This window comes from Scyliorhinus canicula, chromosome 21 (assembly GCF_902713615.1).
Source record: "Scyliorhinus canicula chromosome 21, sScyCan1.1, whole genome shotgun sequence".
In the NCBI taxonomy this organism is placed as follows: Eukaryota; Metazoa; Chordata; class Chondrichthyes; order Carcharhiniformes; family Scyliorhinidae; genus Scyliorhinus; species Scyliorhinus canicula.
In genome coordinates, this window is record NC_052166.1 from 48389240 (window position 1) to 48407016 (window position 17777).

The 17777-nt window shown below is 38.9% G+C and overlaps 1 protein-coding gene across 6 annotated transcripts in view; it reads right to left on the reverse strand.

Annotated features, from left to right (window-relative positions):
* mapkap1 (MAPK associated protein 1) overlaps positions 1 to 17777 on the reverse strand; it is a 371223-nt gene that overhangs the window by 44384 nt on the left and 309062 nt on the right. For all 6 annotated transcript variants that reach the window (XM_038782195.1, XM_038782200.1, XM_038782197.1 and 3 more), the window contains one exon: positions 3019 to 3156. In XM_038782195.1, the coding sequence (XP_038638123.1) occupies positions 3019 to 3156 (138 nt within the window). The remainder of the gene's footprint in view (positions 1 to 3018; positions 3157 to 17777) is intronic.

Consider the following 17777-nt stretch of genomic DNA (forward strand, 5'->3'; position numbering starts at 1 on the left):
GAATGGGCCTAAGGCTGCCAATTTTCAGTCCTGAAAAGTGCCTAGACTATCTCAAATTACCCTCCAAGGGAAAGTGCCTGCCTCAAAACATTTGAGCAACAGGTGAAGCTAGCTGTTTCACACAGCTACTATATGCAGCAGTAACACGAGTGGTATTAAGAGGAGCCTACCATCAAGCCAAAAAGATGTTCTGCCTGTAACACAATACATCATGTGGTATACAGATTTCAATGCTGGCGTGATACCAAGTATGCAGGCTTTTATGTCCCAATGATTGGAGGATCATACCAAACAACTTTTTCCTTTGCCAGTTTGCAACAAAATATTGACTGTATCCAACCAACCCATGCTTGCAAAACTCCAAACAGTGTCCAAAAGTAGATGCGATTCCACGAATGGACAGCACGAACTAAACAATCCCAATTGTGCTAAGAATTACACTGACAACCAATTTAAGATCATCAGTCAGGCTTGTAGTGTAGCTCAATCACACGTGCTAGAAGCTACATATATTCACATACAAGGCCCTGTTCTTTGCAGACAGAAGGAGCATGTCCAAGCATTGTGCCTTTTACAATTAAAGAAAAGCTTGCGGGACAGACATTCCCGCATTCGTTCTTCATGGCAAGATCTTGACCAGAGTTGACTTGTCTGGTTTGAACTTAAACACAAGTTTGGCAATTCACTGTTCACTGGTGCATTTTCCATGAAACACCACTTGCCAATCAACAGCATGTCTCTTCTCATGCATTATAAATTGTTGTTCTCTTTACAATTTGTATTCTTGTGAATCTGTCCTGATAAGTGCAAGGTGAAAAACTTCAACTGCATGTCTCTTTTTTAAAGCAATTCTCAAGTTTTGCCTAACCAAACGACAAAAAGAAATTTACTACCTGTGGGAATTTCAAACATTATTCTACCGTAAATGAAGCATTCTTGCCATAAATACATATTTAACACATAACATTCATCATCAATTTTGTTGTGTTTTGTCTGTTGCAGAACAATTTCGACCAACCAGTTACTTAAATCAAAAAGTAATTTTGGACCACAAGACATTAACTTGCATATGTTTTCTTTAAATGACAAAAAATGTCCTAAGAAACTTCACAGATGTAATAAAAAAAAGGATAAGGCAAAGAAGCAACTACTTGTATCAGTGACTGTAAACGTGTTCAAAGAAGTTGGCTTTAAGAATCAAAATGCTCGGGCTACACGGTGGTGGTGGCTAGCACTGATGCCTCACGCACCGAGTCCCAGGTTCCATCCTGGTCTGGGTCACTGTCATAGAACATAGAACTGTACAGCACAGAACAGGCCCTTCGGCCCTCGATGTTGTGCCGAGCAATGATCACCCTACTCAAACCCACGTATCCACCCTATACCCGTAACCCAACAACCCCCCCCCTTAACCTTACTTTTTAGGACACTACGGGCAATTTAGCATGGCCAATCCACCTAACCTGCACATCTTTGGACTGTGGGAGGAAACTGTCGTGTAGAGTTTTCACATTCTCCCAGTGTCTGCATGGGTTTCGCCCCCCACAACCAAAAGATGTGCAGGGTAGATGCATTGGCCACGCTAAATTGACCCTTAATTGGAAAAAATGAATTGGGTACTCTAAATTTACTTTAAAAAAATAATCGAAATGCTCTTCCATCATTCATCTGGTTTTGGAATTCCTTTCCCAAAACTCTGCCTGGCTATTACATTAAGAGAAGCAGGTAGTTGATTCAGTGACTTGGCACACATTCACTCTTTTCTCTTCACCCCCCCCCATAAACTCCCACCAAAACAGATTATTTAAACCATTCTAATTAATTCTAACGAGGTGTGCAAAAATATCAGCCAAATTTGCATGCCTTCCAACAGTCACTGCATTTCAAAATAGTTCTATGTTTTTGATATTTTTGAGGCATGAGCTATTAAAATGCAAGTTTTTGTTTTCAAATTTCTCAGTAAGGATACTCTACCCCCAAACATTTTCTGCATTTACAAATAATTATTGTTTCACATTATGACCTATCTATAAAAAATAGAAAATGAGGCTATTAATCTTAAATAGAAGACAGTGAACTAACTTCCAAAAAATGACTAGTCCTGTAAACTGTTTGTGAAATGTTAGATAGTATAACCTCTTGGGTCGCAAGCTGCAGCTCTTGCAGAAGCAGAAAGGGATGTGAATCCATAAGTAAAACAATCATATATTATCATTTTAAATCTCTATCCTTACAGGAACATAGCTTTTGCTTTGCTTTCCTGTTGTAAAGTTCATGCCGCATACAGTTCTGTATAAAATTTTAAAAATCCCAATGCTGTAGAGCTCAAAATTAACAATAATATCTAATATTCACATAAAATACTGACGGACCTTTTGAAACAAGTTTGGATGTAGTTTCTGATGGACAAAAATCAAATCAAAATCAAAACAAGAAAATAAAACCACAAATCTAGTTTCTTGCATTTTATCGTTCTAACAAAATTTCCAAAAGCAATACTTGTCAGGTGAAATATCTATATATAAATTAAAATGGTTCTGATAAAATAATACTGATTTCTTCCTACAATAATTAGCATGATTGCTTTATTTATAATTCTGTTGCATGCTCTTTCCAAAATTAAAACAGAGCAGCAGTTTGATATTTAAAAAAATCTGACTGACATTAGAACACCAATAACTGATTGGTAGTGGCAGATCATATTAAATTTTCAACTTAACAAATTTGACCGGGTTTATCGCCAGTAAATTCTGATGGATTAACAGGGCACCATTGCACGGAGTGTGACAAAATGTTGTTCAACCTTTAGACGGCTGAAAATTCAGAAATTGATTTCAGTACCATAATATAGATATGCAGTTAGCAGTCTAAAGGATAAAAAAATGCATCATAGGCACCTCTTATCTTATCTAATATTAAACCTGTGGACAGTACAAAGCTTTAATTTTTCTATTTGAGTGCATGCACTCACTCACACAACAGCACAAAGATAGAGAATATAAATGTAGTACTACATACTTGGACTCTTCTCTTCCACAAGGTCACAAGCGCAGAGTAGATCAGAATCAATTGAAATGGGTTTCTGTTTAATCCAGAACTTGGTGCTGGCCTTCTGATTAGTAACAGGGTCTATCTCCACCTTTTCTCCCGAGATACCTGTGAATCAGTGGGGATATAAACCAGTGGGCTGTGTAAGTGATTTTATATCAACCATTTGACACACTTTATAAATCTTAATGGAGTGAACACATAAAGTGCTCTCTTAAGCCTTCTAAAACTCAGCTTTTCTTTGCAGCATACAAAGTGAATGTTGAATATAGAGGGGATTTCTGGACTGCCAAATAAATAAAAATGAGAAGAGTATCTGGAATGGATACTGTATTCTTCAAAACAGCATAGCAGCATAGTATTCTACATTTTGGCACCACTTAAATAGAGACTGCTTTATTCAGCTGAACACAAGTAAATTCTCCAATTAGTAGAAGGGAGTCAGAGAGACAAACAAAATAGTCATAGCACTCCTTCTATCACGCTTCAACCAAGTATAACATAAAATTACTTGGTCTTATCACATTCTTGTGTTCCCAGTTGATATTAAAACTAGACGGGAAGATTCCAGAATGGAACCCTGGCTCAATAGACTAACTTTTACTTTTTTCCCATGAAAGTGGAGGAACAGAGTCACAGGACCGCTAATTGGCTTTAACCAGGATTTTTCTTTATTAAACATGAAAAAATTGGATGATGATACAATACACTTTTACTCCCCTTTATCTCAACAATTACCACAGGTTTTAAAATTTAAGATTCACAGATTACAAAGTACATCTTAATCTACAATGGTCTCATTCAAACCTAAGTCCCCTTTAAGCACACAAGATGACTGCAGGCAAATGCTCTCCACTCTGAACCCCAAGTTGAATGTTTGTGAATGTCTCCTCAGATTATTGTCATGTGAGTTTCCAAACTCCATTACTCCCAAAACTAAACTAAATCTTTTCTCACAAGTACTGCGTGCTAACCGATTGTGCCACTGAAGCCACAGCTTCTAAGCATGCTTTCCCTTAGTGGTTTCCATTCCGAAATCTAGACACTTATAAATAAAGCTTCCGCTCCACTTTTAACATCAAATCCAGTCCAGAATTTTACACCAACCCCTTTAGGATTTCTTTGTCTTGACTGTTGTATAAACTGATCACAATTGCTTTAACTCTCGATTCCCAGACTGTATTAAAATGGCATCAGACGTCCGATTTACCTTTGAAGGCTGCTTTCCCACTTTAAATCTGGTTATTGCAATTGTCTCTTCAACTCAGAACATTTTGTTTACTCTTCTTTGAATTCCTGTGAATCATACCTTAGTCTTGTTCACTTAACACCAAACTTCTTGAACATTTCTTTTCATTTCTCTAGTTTTCTTAACTAGATGGGCTTTAGATTTCCGGCATATGTTTCATAGCCATTACTCCATTGTATGGCATGTTCCAGCTCTCGCCTTCTTTTGTAAAGAATATTTTTATTTGACAGATTTTCCACATTTTCACCATACAAAAACAATCCCGAACAACCCCACACAAACAAACCCTCCTCCCCACAACTCCCCCACCCCCAAACCACCCTCTCAACAGTCAACGGTAACCAATTCCCAAAAGTGCATGATGAACAAACCCCAATTGTAGAACCCCTCCTTCAACCCCTCAGCTCAAACTGAGGGTTAAAAACCTTTTCCAGGGTTAAAATCTCCAGCAGATTTCCCCGCCATGCTGAGGTACAGGGTGGAGAAGCTGACCTCCACTCCAACAAGACCCGCCTAAGAGTGATCAATGAGGCGAAGGCGAAAACATTTGCCCCCGCACCCACCTGCAGCTCGGGCCTGTCCGACATCCTGAATCTGGCTTTGAAGGTACCAGGCTCTACATCCGAGATTGTACTAAACACCATCCTCCAAAACCTCCCAAGCTTCGGGCAGGACCAAACCATATGAACATGGTTTACAGAGCTCACATCGCTCACAGTAATCCTCCATCCCCTTGAACAGGTGGCTCATCCTTAATTTTGTGAGATGCGTCATGTACACTAACTTCAGCTGCATCAGGCTTAACCTCGCACACAAAAGTCGAGGCATTCACCCTCCGCAGCACCTCACACCACAGTCCCTATTCCAGCGCCACCCCCAGCTCTTCTTCCCACTTTGCCTTAATCCCCTCCATGGACACCCTATCCTTCTTCAGAATCCTTCTGTAAATCTCTGAGACTACCCCCCTCTCCAAACCCCCTGCTGACAGCACCGCCAATGAGGCCGGTGCTTTCAGGAAGGTCAGGAAAACCTTACTCGCAAAGTCCCGTACCTGGAAACACCCTTCCCCCTGAGCCAACCCATACTTTTCTTCCAGCTCCTCTGAACTCGCAAATCCTCCTCCCCCCACACCCCGAACAAAAATTCATTTCCTTAATCTCCTTCTTGTCCCATCCCCGAAACCTCGCATCCATCCTCCCCGGCTCGAACCCATGAGTCCCCCTAATTGGCATCTCCCCATATCCAACCCCCAGCTTAAAGTGCTGTCTAAACTGCCTCCAAATCTTCAACATGGCCGCCAACATATGACCTTCCAAATACTTTCCTGGGGCCATTGGGCGCAGCGCCTTGCCAGCGCCCACAACCCCGATCCCCTACAAGAGTCTGCCTCCATCTTTACCTACAGAGCCCCCCCCCCCCCCCCCCTCTCCTTGCTCCAGCCCCGCATCTTCTCTGCATTCGCATCCCAATAGTAATACAGCAAGTTTGGGAGGCCTAGCCCTCCCGCCTACCGTCCCCTCTGTAGTACCACCCTCATATTCCTGGCCACCTTCTAATTCTGGCCACCCCCCCCCCCCAACAACAAACAAGGAGATCAGCCTGGCCACTCCCTCGAAGGAGGACTTAGGCAAAAAGACCGGCAGACATTGGAGCAAAAACAGAATCGTGGCAAAACATTCATTTTAACTGACTGCACCCAGCCCGCCAACGACAGAGGGAGATGTTCCATTCGCTCTAGACTTCTTAACCAACTGTTTCCAGTAGAGCTGTGAGAACTGTCTTCTCTTTCTCTTGTAAGCAGCTGCCGTGATATTCTAATAGTTTTATTATTCAGGCAGTACAAAAGCCATTTCCTCTTAGTACATATCATGTGAAACCTGGAGACAACATGATATTGAAGTACATTACTTTTGAATAAACAAAATTTTTGATCAGGTTTAAAATATATTTTGTTACTTGTGTCTTGTCAAATCAAATTTATTAGGGAGAAAGGTAGCTAAGGGTGTTGATAGTGTACAGTGATTTGAGGACAAACTGACAGCAAACAAACTTTCATGGTATGAAAGCAGAGTAAAAGATAAAATTTACTATGTCCTATGGGTTGAGATCAGGAATAAGAAGGGTGCAGTCAAAATGTTGGGAGTCAACAGCCAGCGGGAGATAGAGGAGCAGATATAGCGACAGATTTTGGAAACGAGTAAAAACAACAGGATTGTTGTGATGGGAGACTTCAACTTTCCCAATATTGACTGGGACTCACTTAGTGCTAGGGGCTTAGACGGGGCAGAATTTGTAAGGAGCATCCAGGAGGGCTTCTTAAAATAATATGTAGACAGTCCAACCAGGGAAAGGGCTGTACTGGACCTGGTATTGGGGAATGAGCTCAGCCAGGTGGTAGAAGTTTCAGTAGGGGAGCATTTTGGGAACAGTGACCACAATTCAATAAGTTTTAACGTGCTGCTGGACAAGGATAAGAGTGGTCCTAAGGTGAATGTGCTAAATTGGGGAAGGCTAATTATAACAATATTAGGTGGGAACTGAAGAACCTAGACTGAGGGGCGAATGTTTAAGGGTAAATCGACATCTGACATTTGGGAGGCTTTCAAATGTCAGTTGGAAGGAATTCAGGACCGGCATGTTCCTGTGCGGAAGAAGGAAAAATACGGCAAATTTCGGCAACCTTGGATAACGAGAGATATCGTAGGCCTCGTCAAAAAGAAAAAGGAGGCATTTGACAGTGCTAGAAGGCTGGGAACAGACTAAGCCTGTGTGGAATATAAGGAAAGTAGGAAGGAACTTAAGCAAGGAGTCAGGAGGGCTAGAAGGGGTCACGAAAAGTCATTGGCAAATAGGGTTAAGGAAAATCCCAAGGCTTTTCACACATACATAAAACGCAAGAGGGTAGCCAGGGAAAGGGTTGGCCCATTGACGGATAGGCAAGGGAATCTATGTGTGGAGCCAGAGGAAATGGGTGAGGTACTAAATGAATACTTTGCACCAGTATTCACCAAAGAGAAGGAATTGGTGGATGTTGAGTCTGGAGAAGGGTGTGGAGATATCCTGGGTCACATTGAGATCCAAAAAGACGAGGTGTTGGGCATCTTGAAAAATATTAAAGGAGATAAGTCCCCAGGGCCTGATGGGATCTACCTCAGAATACTGAAGGAGGGTAGAGAGGAAATTGCTGAGGCCTTGACAAAAATCTTTGGATCCTCACTGTCTCCAGGTGATGTCCCGGAGGACTGGAGAATAGCCAATGTTCTTCCTTTGTTTAAGAAGGGTAGCAAGGATAATCCAGGGAACTATAGGCCGGTGAGCCTTACGTCAGTGGTAGGGAAATTACTGGAGAGAATTTTTCGAGACAAGATCTACTCTCATTTGGAAGCAAATGGACATATTAGTGTGAGGCAGCATGGTTTTGTGAAGGGGAGGTCGTGTCTCACTAACTTGATAGAGTTTTTCGAAGAGGTCACAAAGATAATTGATGCAGGTAGGGCAGTGGATGTTGTCTATATGGACTTCAGTAAGGCCATTGACAAGGTCCCTCATGGTAGACTGGTACAAAAGGTGAAGTCACATGGGATCAGAGGTGAGCTGTCAAGGTGGATACAGAACTGGCTAGGTCATAGAAGGCAGAGAGTAGCAATGGAAGGGTACTTTTCTAATTGGAGGGCTGTGACTAGTGGTGTTCCGCAGGGATCAGTGCTGGGACCGTTGCTGTTTGTAGTATATATAAATGATTTGGAGGAAAATGTAACTGGTCTGATTAGTAAGTTTGTAGACGACACAAAGGTTGGTGGAATTGCGGATAGCGATGAGGACTGTCAAAGGATACAGCAGGATTTAGATTGTTTGGAGACTTGGGCGGAGAGTTGGCAGATGGAGTTTAATCCGGACAAATGTGAGGTAATGCATTTTGGAAGGTCTAATGCAGGTAGGGAATATACAGCGAATGGTAGAACTCTCAAGAGTATTGAAAGTCAGAGAGATCTAGGTGTACAGGTCCACAGGTCACTGAAAGGGGCAACAAAGGTGGAGAAGGTAGTCAAGAAGGCATACGGCATGCTTGCCTTCATTGGCCGGGGCATTGAGTATAAGAATTGGCAAGTCATGTTGCAGCTGTATAGAACCTTAGTTAGGCCACACTTGGAGTATAGTGTTCAATTCTGGTCGCCACACTACCAGCAGGATGTGGAGGCTTTAGAGAGGGTGCAGTAGAGATTTACCAGGATGTTGCCTGGGATGGAGGGCATTAGCTATGAGGAGGGGTTGAATAAACTCGGTTTGTTCTCACTGGAACAACGGAGGTTGAGGGGCGACCTGATAGAGGTCTACAAAATTATGAGGGGTTTAGACAGAGTGGATACTCAGAGGCTTTTCCCCAGGGTAGAGGGGTCAATTACTAGGGGGCATAGGTTTAAGGTGAGAGGGGCAAGGATTGCAATTTTATTTTTACACAGAGGGTAGCGGGTGACTGGAACTCGCTGCCGGAGGAGGTGGTGGAAGCAGGGACGATAGTGACATTTAAGGGGCATCTGGACAAATACATGAATAGGATGGGAATAGAGCAATATGGACTCAGAAAGTGTAGAAGATTTTAGTTTAGACGGGCAGTATGGTCGGCACGGGCTTGGCGGGCCGAAGGGCCTGTTACTGTGCTGTACTTATCTTTGTTCTTTGTTATAACTGTATCACAGAATGTTGCACAACTCATAAGGTCACTGAATGCTAATTTGGAAGTTTTAAATGGATGTATAGTAGAATCTTGTATACGCTATACTCAAAAATATAGCTCTTGCCAATAGATTAGGTATCATACAAACAAAACTTGAAAACATTTTAGTGGAGGGAAAAGGTCCACAATATTGTACGGGTATATAATGAGCTCAGTTACGTTTTAAAAATAGGAACAAGCCACTTCATTCTATGTCAGATCTGTGCTGCCCAAACTACGTAATAGTTCTTTTCTGACTAAACCAACCTGTAGTGAAGAAATGTAGTAGTAATCATACCTTATTTTGGTGACAATTTGAAAGTCAAACTTATTTTTTTAAACCGCAAAACCAAATAGCTTTCTAATGGTGGACTGAAATTAGCTTTCACTTCCTATTTCATGCTGCTAGTTAAAAGTGTTCAGATTTACTTGGATTTGGTTATGGAGTTCACACATACAACTATTTTTCTTAACAGAAAAATAATAAGTGACCAAATAGTTTGGAGATTTGGCAAATATTCTGCATTAGGCACTGATATTCAACTATTGAAGTCAAATTGTAGTTTATGTAAATTTGAAGTGAGAAAACAAGTTCACAAAAACAGCAGCTACATAAATCATTAATAAGAGAAGCAACAGAGTAAAATGCTTTACAACACTTCAGTGAATTTTAACGTGTAATTAGTTTTCATAATTTCAGACTTTCAATGTGATCAATAGTGTTTATGATTAGATGTATAGTATTTTCTGGTTTAATTTTATAAGTGACAGTAAAAAACTATTGAAGACGCCTGTATAATTTTCTAAGAATGAATGAATGAATTTAAGACTTACATCGCACTTCATCAAATCTTAAAGTATAGTCGCTTTTCTTAGATGGGTAAATATCGTAGCTAATTAGTGGTCGGCAAATTGCCGCAAGCAGCAAATGTACCAATAACTAGGTTTATTTTAAATGCTTTGGGCAAAGGAGGGATAATGGTCAAGATATCAAGATAACTTTGTGCTCTTCTTGGAGTAGTGCCTATAGGATGTTTTATGTCCACTTAAGCAGATAGATGGGGCCTTGATTCCATGTTTCATTTGAAAGATGGCACTCATTGCCAATGCACCAATACTTTGGTATTATACTCGAGTAACAGCCCAGGTTAAGTGCTCAAATCTTAAATGGAGCTTGAACCCACAACCTTCTGACTCAGGCAAGAGTGCTTGCTACCAAATGAACCAAGCTCACACTTTAAAAAAAATACATATTTCATGCAAGTCACAGAAATAAAAAGTTACACTACAAAGTGATTCACTGCTGAATGGATATATTTGAGGAAATAAATGGCATAAGAATGAATATTTTATTTCAGTTATGAGATTTTCAAGATGGCAGGAAGCCAGATACCTCTGGAGATTGATATCACAATGAATATCACTCCATTGTTTCAACATGAGTGGTAACTTACATTAGTGAACAGGTGTATTAAAGCTGATTTTGTACGCACAACTGTAAAAAATATAGTCTGACTCTAATATTTAATAACCCACTTGTACATCTATAAAGCAGAATTATCTCAGGATCTATGATATAGATTTAAAATGTGAAAAGTAAGTCTCAATCCCAAACTACTAGAGATTATGCTTCTTTCAGAATACACATAACTGAAGAGCTGTTACAGACACTTGGCAAAAAGACTTAAACCACGTTTACCTGAATACTCTTGAAGACAGCATTTCCTTTTAATTGACAATGACAACTTTTCTGCATAACATTTGCATTTCAAAAATAAGTCACTGTGTGAATTACTTGGGAGACGATAAATATAATTTTGTGTTTTGTATGATTCAATTGATTTCCACTCCCATTCACACAACTGGATATTAAGTAGATAAGAAATACTGGATTATGGATTGCTTTCTCTCAATCCATTCCATCCCCTCCCCCCTCAAATTGGCCCTTTTTATTCACGTAAATGTATATTTACAGACTATCAATGCGGTGACACCCAACATTTAAAATGTCTTTAATCAATTGTCATTTGGAGAAAAAAAATAATTCAATATTTTTTATGGCGATTATAACCCTCAGTAAGTCAGGAAGACAATGTTAAGAAACAGGAGGCACAAATCCCTGAAGTGTAGTCTGATCATTAAAACCGTATGATTTTTATCTCAATAAAATTATTAATTAAAATAAGATGTGTACATATCTATACATTGAAGATAATCAATGCTTTCACCGTCTGCACTTTTGTCCACTTAAGCAGACAGGTAGGTTACAAAATAACTCTTGAATTTTAGGAGCATTTGTTTGAATTAAAAAAAGATACTTTTTTAAATTACTGTGTCAGAGAAATAACGAACAATTATTTATATGTGCCAAAGTCCCCAAAATTGCAAACTAAAAAAGGGAATACATTCAAAATTCAGTCTATGAACCAGAAACTTCAGACACCATAGAAGCAGTCAATATTGTTAATGTACCTTGTTAATTTGATGGGATTTGTCAGGTAACTCCACTGGAAAATTATATAAAACTGTTCCAGATGAACAGATGATAGTGACATGAGTTAAACTGATAGAACAATACCAGAATATAAACCAGAAATGACACCTAAAGTGGCTGTTGATTTATTGCCATCCTGAGTTTGGTTCTGGGCTTCCATGTATATTAGTGCTACAAATCTGGGTCCATTTAGCAGTGAGATGCTCGTACATACATCACTCGCTCCTGCTCCAAGCCAAGGTCATTCCCCATTGCATCAATCTTTTCAGCAAAGGCTACTCCACCAGTCTACTAGTTCTTACCTATTCCAGCGTTGAATTCTTTTGGATGGAAGAAGGGTGGGAGGAAAGATAGGATAATGAAACTTCTACGATGAATGCTTCCTAAATTGTCTTTCATTTTAAACATCACTGAATTATTTGACTGAGTAGCTCACCTTTTAATGCCTTTGGCTAATACTTTTTTAGTAAAAATAAATGCCTGTGATAGAAAACTCTTCTTGTTGTTTTCAAAAGCACAGTGTCACTTAACATATTTATAAAATGTTGAAAAATTAAGCTATAATGGAACAAAACCACTTTGCATCTTTATCCAGCAGTAATAGTCACTCTGTCAGTAATGGTGTATCCTTCATATACTTCAAATATCTTGTTGGTATCGGCATCTCTGTACAGTCTGCAACTGACATATTTTTAAAACCCCCAAATAATTTTTGTTGGTTTAGATGTTCCCAATTTAGGTTCATCATGTTGGAGGAAATAAAACATTTTGCTACACTAAGAAAACTGCATCTTCTGAAAGTGTGGCAAATTAAAATAGTTACTTTTGACTCACGAAAGCATTCACAGCTCTTTCATTGCAAGTTTTGCTGTTAGGTATCATTCAAGGAACTTTAGAATTCAAAATATGACGCTAAAATGGCAGATATTGTTCAAGGAACTTAAAGGCACTACTTGAAAAATGGAAGCATTCTGCATCATTTCCAGTTAATTATTTTTTAGAAGATGTTTTGTTCATGCCAAACAAAAGTGTATTTATGTTATTAAAGGGATTTAAAGAGTGATATTAATAGGAAGCTAAACTCCAATTTAAAAAAAAATCAGTTGTGAACTAGAAGCATCACCAAATACATAAAAAACCCAAGTGTTACTCCTACAACTATGACAGTCTACTGGTGGTCAAGGTTAGTTGTGTGAAGGAGCTATAGGCAAAGGGCTCTATTTTTGATAACAAAATGAGGAATAAAATCTTGTTCAGATAAGATGTTAAAAAATATTTGTAGTTATATCGTGTATTTCAGGTCCTCAGGATGCTCAAAATGGCTCGTGTATCTTTGAATTATAGTATCATCTAGGCAAAAGTGGCAAATGGCAGCCAATTTGCACACAACCAGATCCCACAAATAGCAATTACATAAATGACATAGTAATTTTCTTTTGCAATCTTTGTTGAGGGATAAATGTTGACTAAAACACCAGGATACTCGTCCATGTTTGACACCTCAGAAAACAGGGCCACACTTTATCTGAATGACCATATATCTGACAATGCAGGACTCCCTTAGCATTGCATTGACCTGGAATTGAGTTTCCATCCAGAATTTGACTTATTTTAGCACAGGAAATGCTACCCCAAGTAGCCTTTGTAGACTTGATTTTCCTCAGTTTTGTACAAATATCCTGGAGAATTTTTTTTTTCAATTACCACTACATTACACTAATCTTATATGATCCAAATGCAAACCGAGAGCTGCAGAAATATTAACAAAAATGCTTGAATTCGAACACGCCCCACTCCTCCCAAGTAGTAGGGAAAGAAATCCATTTTAGAAAAAAAAATCAATTGTGACACTGGATGGAGCAGGTTTAATGGACTGAATGGTCTTTATTTTGCTCTTGATTTTCTTATGATATCAGTAGAAATTTACACCAGGAATAGACAATTGTTAACTAGAATGTCAGTTCAGGTGTGTTAAATTAAGATTCCATTTCATTTTTCAAAAACGATAAAATGTAATCAATTATGAAAAAAAAAGCCTGGTCAAAAAGAAAGAAAGGGAAGATGATAAGCAGCTGGGTGACAAAATCCACAATTTAATATACAGGTGGAGCAGCCTTCGGTGCTAGTGGAAGAAATTACAAAGGAAGGAATGAAGCCATATAATTCTTGCTCACCCCAGCCTATGTGGATGAAACCGGGAATGGGGTGAGAAAGAAAAAAGGAATGGGTATCACACATTTAGAGTTATCACTTGCCTTGGCAGACAGTGGTGCGTAGAGCCGCTGGGAAATGAGAGGATGACATAGTGTTAAATAAATTGGAAAAGGAATGAACAGCAAAATCTAGGTTCCTGATGACATCCTTAGGGAAGCTGCCCACAGATATTTCCCTAAATTCTTAATAAAAATCACTTAATTTGCCTGTGCTTCATTTGGAATGTGGACTTTTCCCTCATTCCAAAAGTGATAGATCAGAGGGGGAAGAACAAGCATGTGGGGAAGATAATGAGAATGATGGCAACTTGTACAAATAATACCATATTGGCAAAGTACAAGTTCCAATGATCAGGATAATAGTTTTAGAAGCGAGACAAGTTTGTCCAGACTTATCAAGACTGGAGAGTCAACAAAGCAAAACAAAACATTTTCAACATTTTCTGCAAACCTTTAGCTTTGAGAAAGCAGCAAAAATATGCTTCAGCCTATGAATGTGTTAGACACCAATGCCGAGTCATCAATGTTTCCATTAAGCTGTGCACATATGTGATTGTGTAGCAGCCTGGAAGATGCCATGCAGGCCTTCTGGGACTGGTTTAGCATAGTGGGTTAAACAGCTGGCTTGTAATGCAGAACAATGCCTGCAACGCGGGTTCAATTCCCATACTGGCCTCCCTGAACAGGCACCGGAATGTGGCGATGAGGGGCTTTTCACAGTAACTTAATTGAAGCCTACTTGTGACAATAAGCGATTATTATTATATAATTATTATTCTTTCAGGTTAAACACTCGCAGCCATTATGCAAAAAAAATTAAAGATACTGAACATTAAAAAAAGCTGGCCCCATGCAAGAGATTTTGTTTTTTCTTACAGATAACACCGCCAGACATTAGAATTTATGTAATTGTTAGGAACAGATATGAATGTCAACAAATTTAAAATTTGGTTACAGTTTTGATGACTAATGCACCAATGGAAAATGTAATTCTCAGACTCAGAAGTGCTAAAATTTGAAAAAGGAAAATATTAGTGTTGGTGACAAATTTACTTTCCTGAAATAAAATATCTGTAAACCTAGAAATTATTTGAAGAGACCCCACTTTTCCTGTACATGAGCTTAATTGTGAACATCAATACTTTTGGACAAGACATCCAGCCACGTTTATATTTAACATTTGACAGACTTACCTTATATAAAACAGACAGTCAGAGAATTAAAATATGACTGAAAACTCACATCCATAAGCCCATTGAAAGGTGCATTAACCCCTGAAAGCTGTACTCACAGGTCAGTCCCATCTGTACTGAACAAGCTGAACCATTCGTTTCAACTAACAGCTCCACTCCCCTTATATCATTTATCTTTAGTGATAAGGGATGACCTTTTCAAGCTTTATATTCTGACAGCTTCCAGATGCGGAGAGCAAAAAAAAATTCTCTTCAAAGCAAGCAGCAATTGGCAAAAAAAATGTGAGCATGGCAAAATGGTTTCTTCTGTGAATGGTGGAGTGCAATATTATGAGTACAAAACTTTGCACAGTGGTTAAAAATTCAAATAGATATTGAACGTTTCAAAAAAGCTTTTCCGTTGCACCTGGCACTGACAAAACAAGTTTAGAATCACAGGAATTTTAACCTTTAGGCACAAAGCTACCATAACATTGGAATTAGATACTTTCATTTATAGAATAATTAAATGGTTACAGCACAGAAAGAACCCATTCGACCCAATAATTTCATGCTGATTCCCTCGAAAAGCAACTTAGCTAGTCTCGCTCCCTGGTCTGTAGCCTGTTGCCCTGCAATTTTTTTCTCTTCGGGTGTTTATCCAATTCTCTTTTGACTGTCATGATTGAATCTGTTGCCATCATCCTTTCAGGCTGTTTATTCCAGATTGTAACCACATGCTGCGTAAAAATGGTTTTCTTTATGCTTTTGGTTCTTCTACAAATCACTTAAAATGCGTTCTCGGTTCTCAACCCTGAATTTTCTTTAGCATTTTCATCTTTCAGTATTTAATTCCCTCTTAACTAAGGCTGCTTTGGCAAATTCTGTTGATTTACCAGCCACTTGTGCATTTCATGTTCCTATAACATTTTGCATGATGCTCTTGAGTTTTTCTGCTGCAAATACAAATCTTATGGTATCTCACTGGTCTTGCACGTTTCAGAACAGTACGTATATAAAATTCATTATTACTCAACTACAGTTGTCACAGCACAAACTGTATTCAAAAAATTAAACGCTTTTCACACTGAGCATTATTTTCTTAAATATAAATAAAATGTTATCAATGGCACTGAACATTATTGATAATACCATATATCAGGTTTATAATTTGTTGATTTAACAGATCTGGGTTGCTTGGACTTGTGTATTTGCCAAATATATGTTCAAAATCTATATCTTAGAATTATAGATATTATTACAGCACTGTTTCAAATCAACTATTACAGTCAAAGAATTGAACAAAAAGAGATTCAAATCTGTAATATTTAACTTTGGCAATAATTTCTTTTTCTATTTTACAATAAATTTGGTGGAATAAAACAATGTTTATGAAAAGTGAATAGTTGATAATCAAAAACTTGTATAACTACAGCCTTCAAGAGTATTGACTCCTAGCTCTCACATGGCCTTGATTATTAATATCATTGGTGTAAGAATTTAAAAGGGGTGGAGAGTATTGACAACTAGAGGAAGAAAGACGGTGCTGTTTTGGTGACATGCTCAAGTCAAACAAAAAGGTTCCATTACAGGGTAATAGTTGCCATGTAGTGTTTTCAGAGGACAGCTTCGGAATGTTTACTAAAAAGGATAGTCACTACCAGTTATATTACAGACATAAAGCTCCATGTTCTTGTTAATTCATAACTTGCAGAATATGCATAACATAACATCCATGCAGAATTTGACAGCAAGCTTGTTTTACCCACTTTAAATGCCTTATTTTAGTTTGTTTCCTTTTGTCAAATTAATTACAGTAAGAAGCCGTACAACACCAGGTTAAAGTCCAACATGTTTGTTTCAAACACTAGCTTTCGGAGGACTCCTCCTTCCTCAGGTGAATGAGATCCTTCCTCAGATGAATAAATTCACCTGAGGAAGGAGCAGTGCTCCGAAAGCTAGTGTTTGAAACAAACATGTTGGACTTTAACCTGGTGTTATAAGACTTCTTACTGTGCTCACCCTAGTCCAACGCCGGCATCGCCACATCAAATTAATTAGTCAAATTAAATGTAATTAATTTGGCAAATTAAATGTTAACCTGATTAAACTGGTGCAGAGCAATTGCAAAATAAGAAATAGTTCTGACTTCTGGGAAAATATTTTGTATCTCAGCTCCAGAAAGAACATTTCAAAACCACTTTGGGGCATGGACAATATTAGCTTGGATGTGGACATTGTTGGCTATTTCCCATAATTGCCCTTGCGAAGGTGATGGTGAGCCGACTTCTGCAGTCCATGTGATGTAGGTACAGCCACAGTGCTGTTAGGGTGGAGTTCCAGGATTTTGACCCAATGACAGCTCGGATCAGCGATATAGTTCCAAGTTAGGACGGTGAGTAACTTGGAAGGGAACTTGCAAGTGGTGTTGTTCCAATGTATCTGCTGTCCTCGTCATTCTAGGCAGTATAGTTCACAGATAGAAGGTACTGCTGAAAGAGCCTTGTGGTGAGTTGCTGCAGTGCATCTTGTAGATAGTTCACACTGCTGCCACTGTGTATCGGTGCTGCAGGGAGTGAATGTTTATGGTGGTGGATATGGAGCTGATTAAGGAGGCTGTTTTGTCCTGGGTGGTGTTGAGCTTCTTGAACATTGTTGGATCTGCACTCATTCTGTCAAGTGGACAATGTTGTATTCTCTACTCTGCTTTATCTGGGTGGCTTGGATGCGTAGTGTTGAATAAAGAACACAAAGCTTTGTTAACGAACAAAACTATATATTTATTACACTACTGACTAAGATCCGTTCACATTCCTAAAATAGAAGGTTATGGAATAAAATGATGCTATCACTAACTTACAGAACTCTCAAGTAAACAACGGCTCTC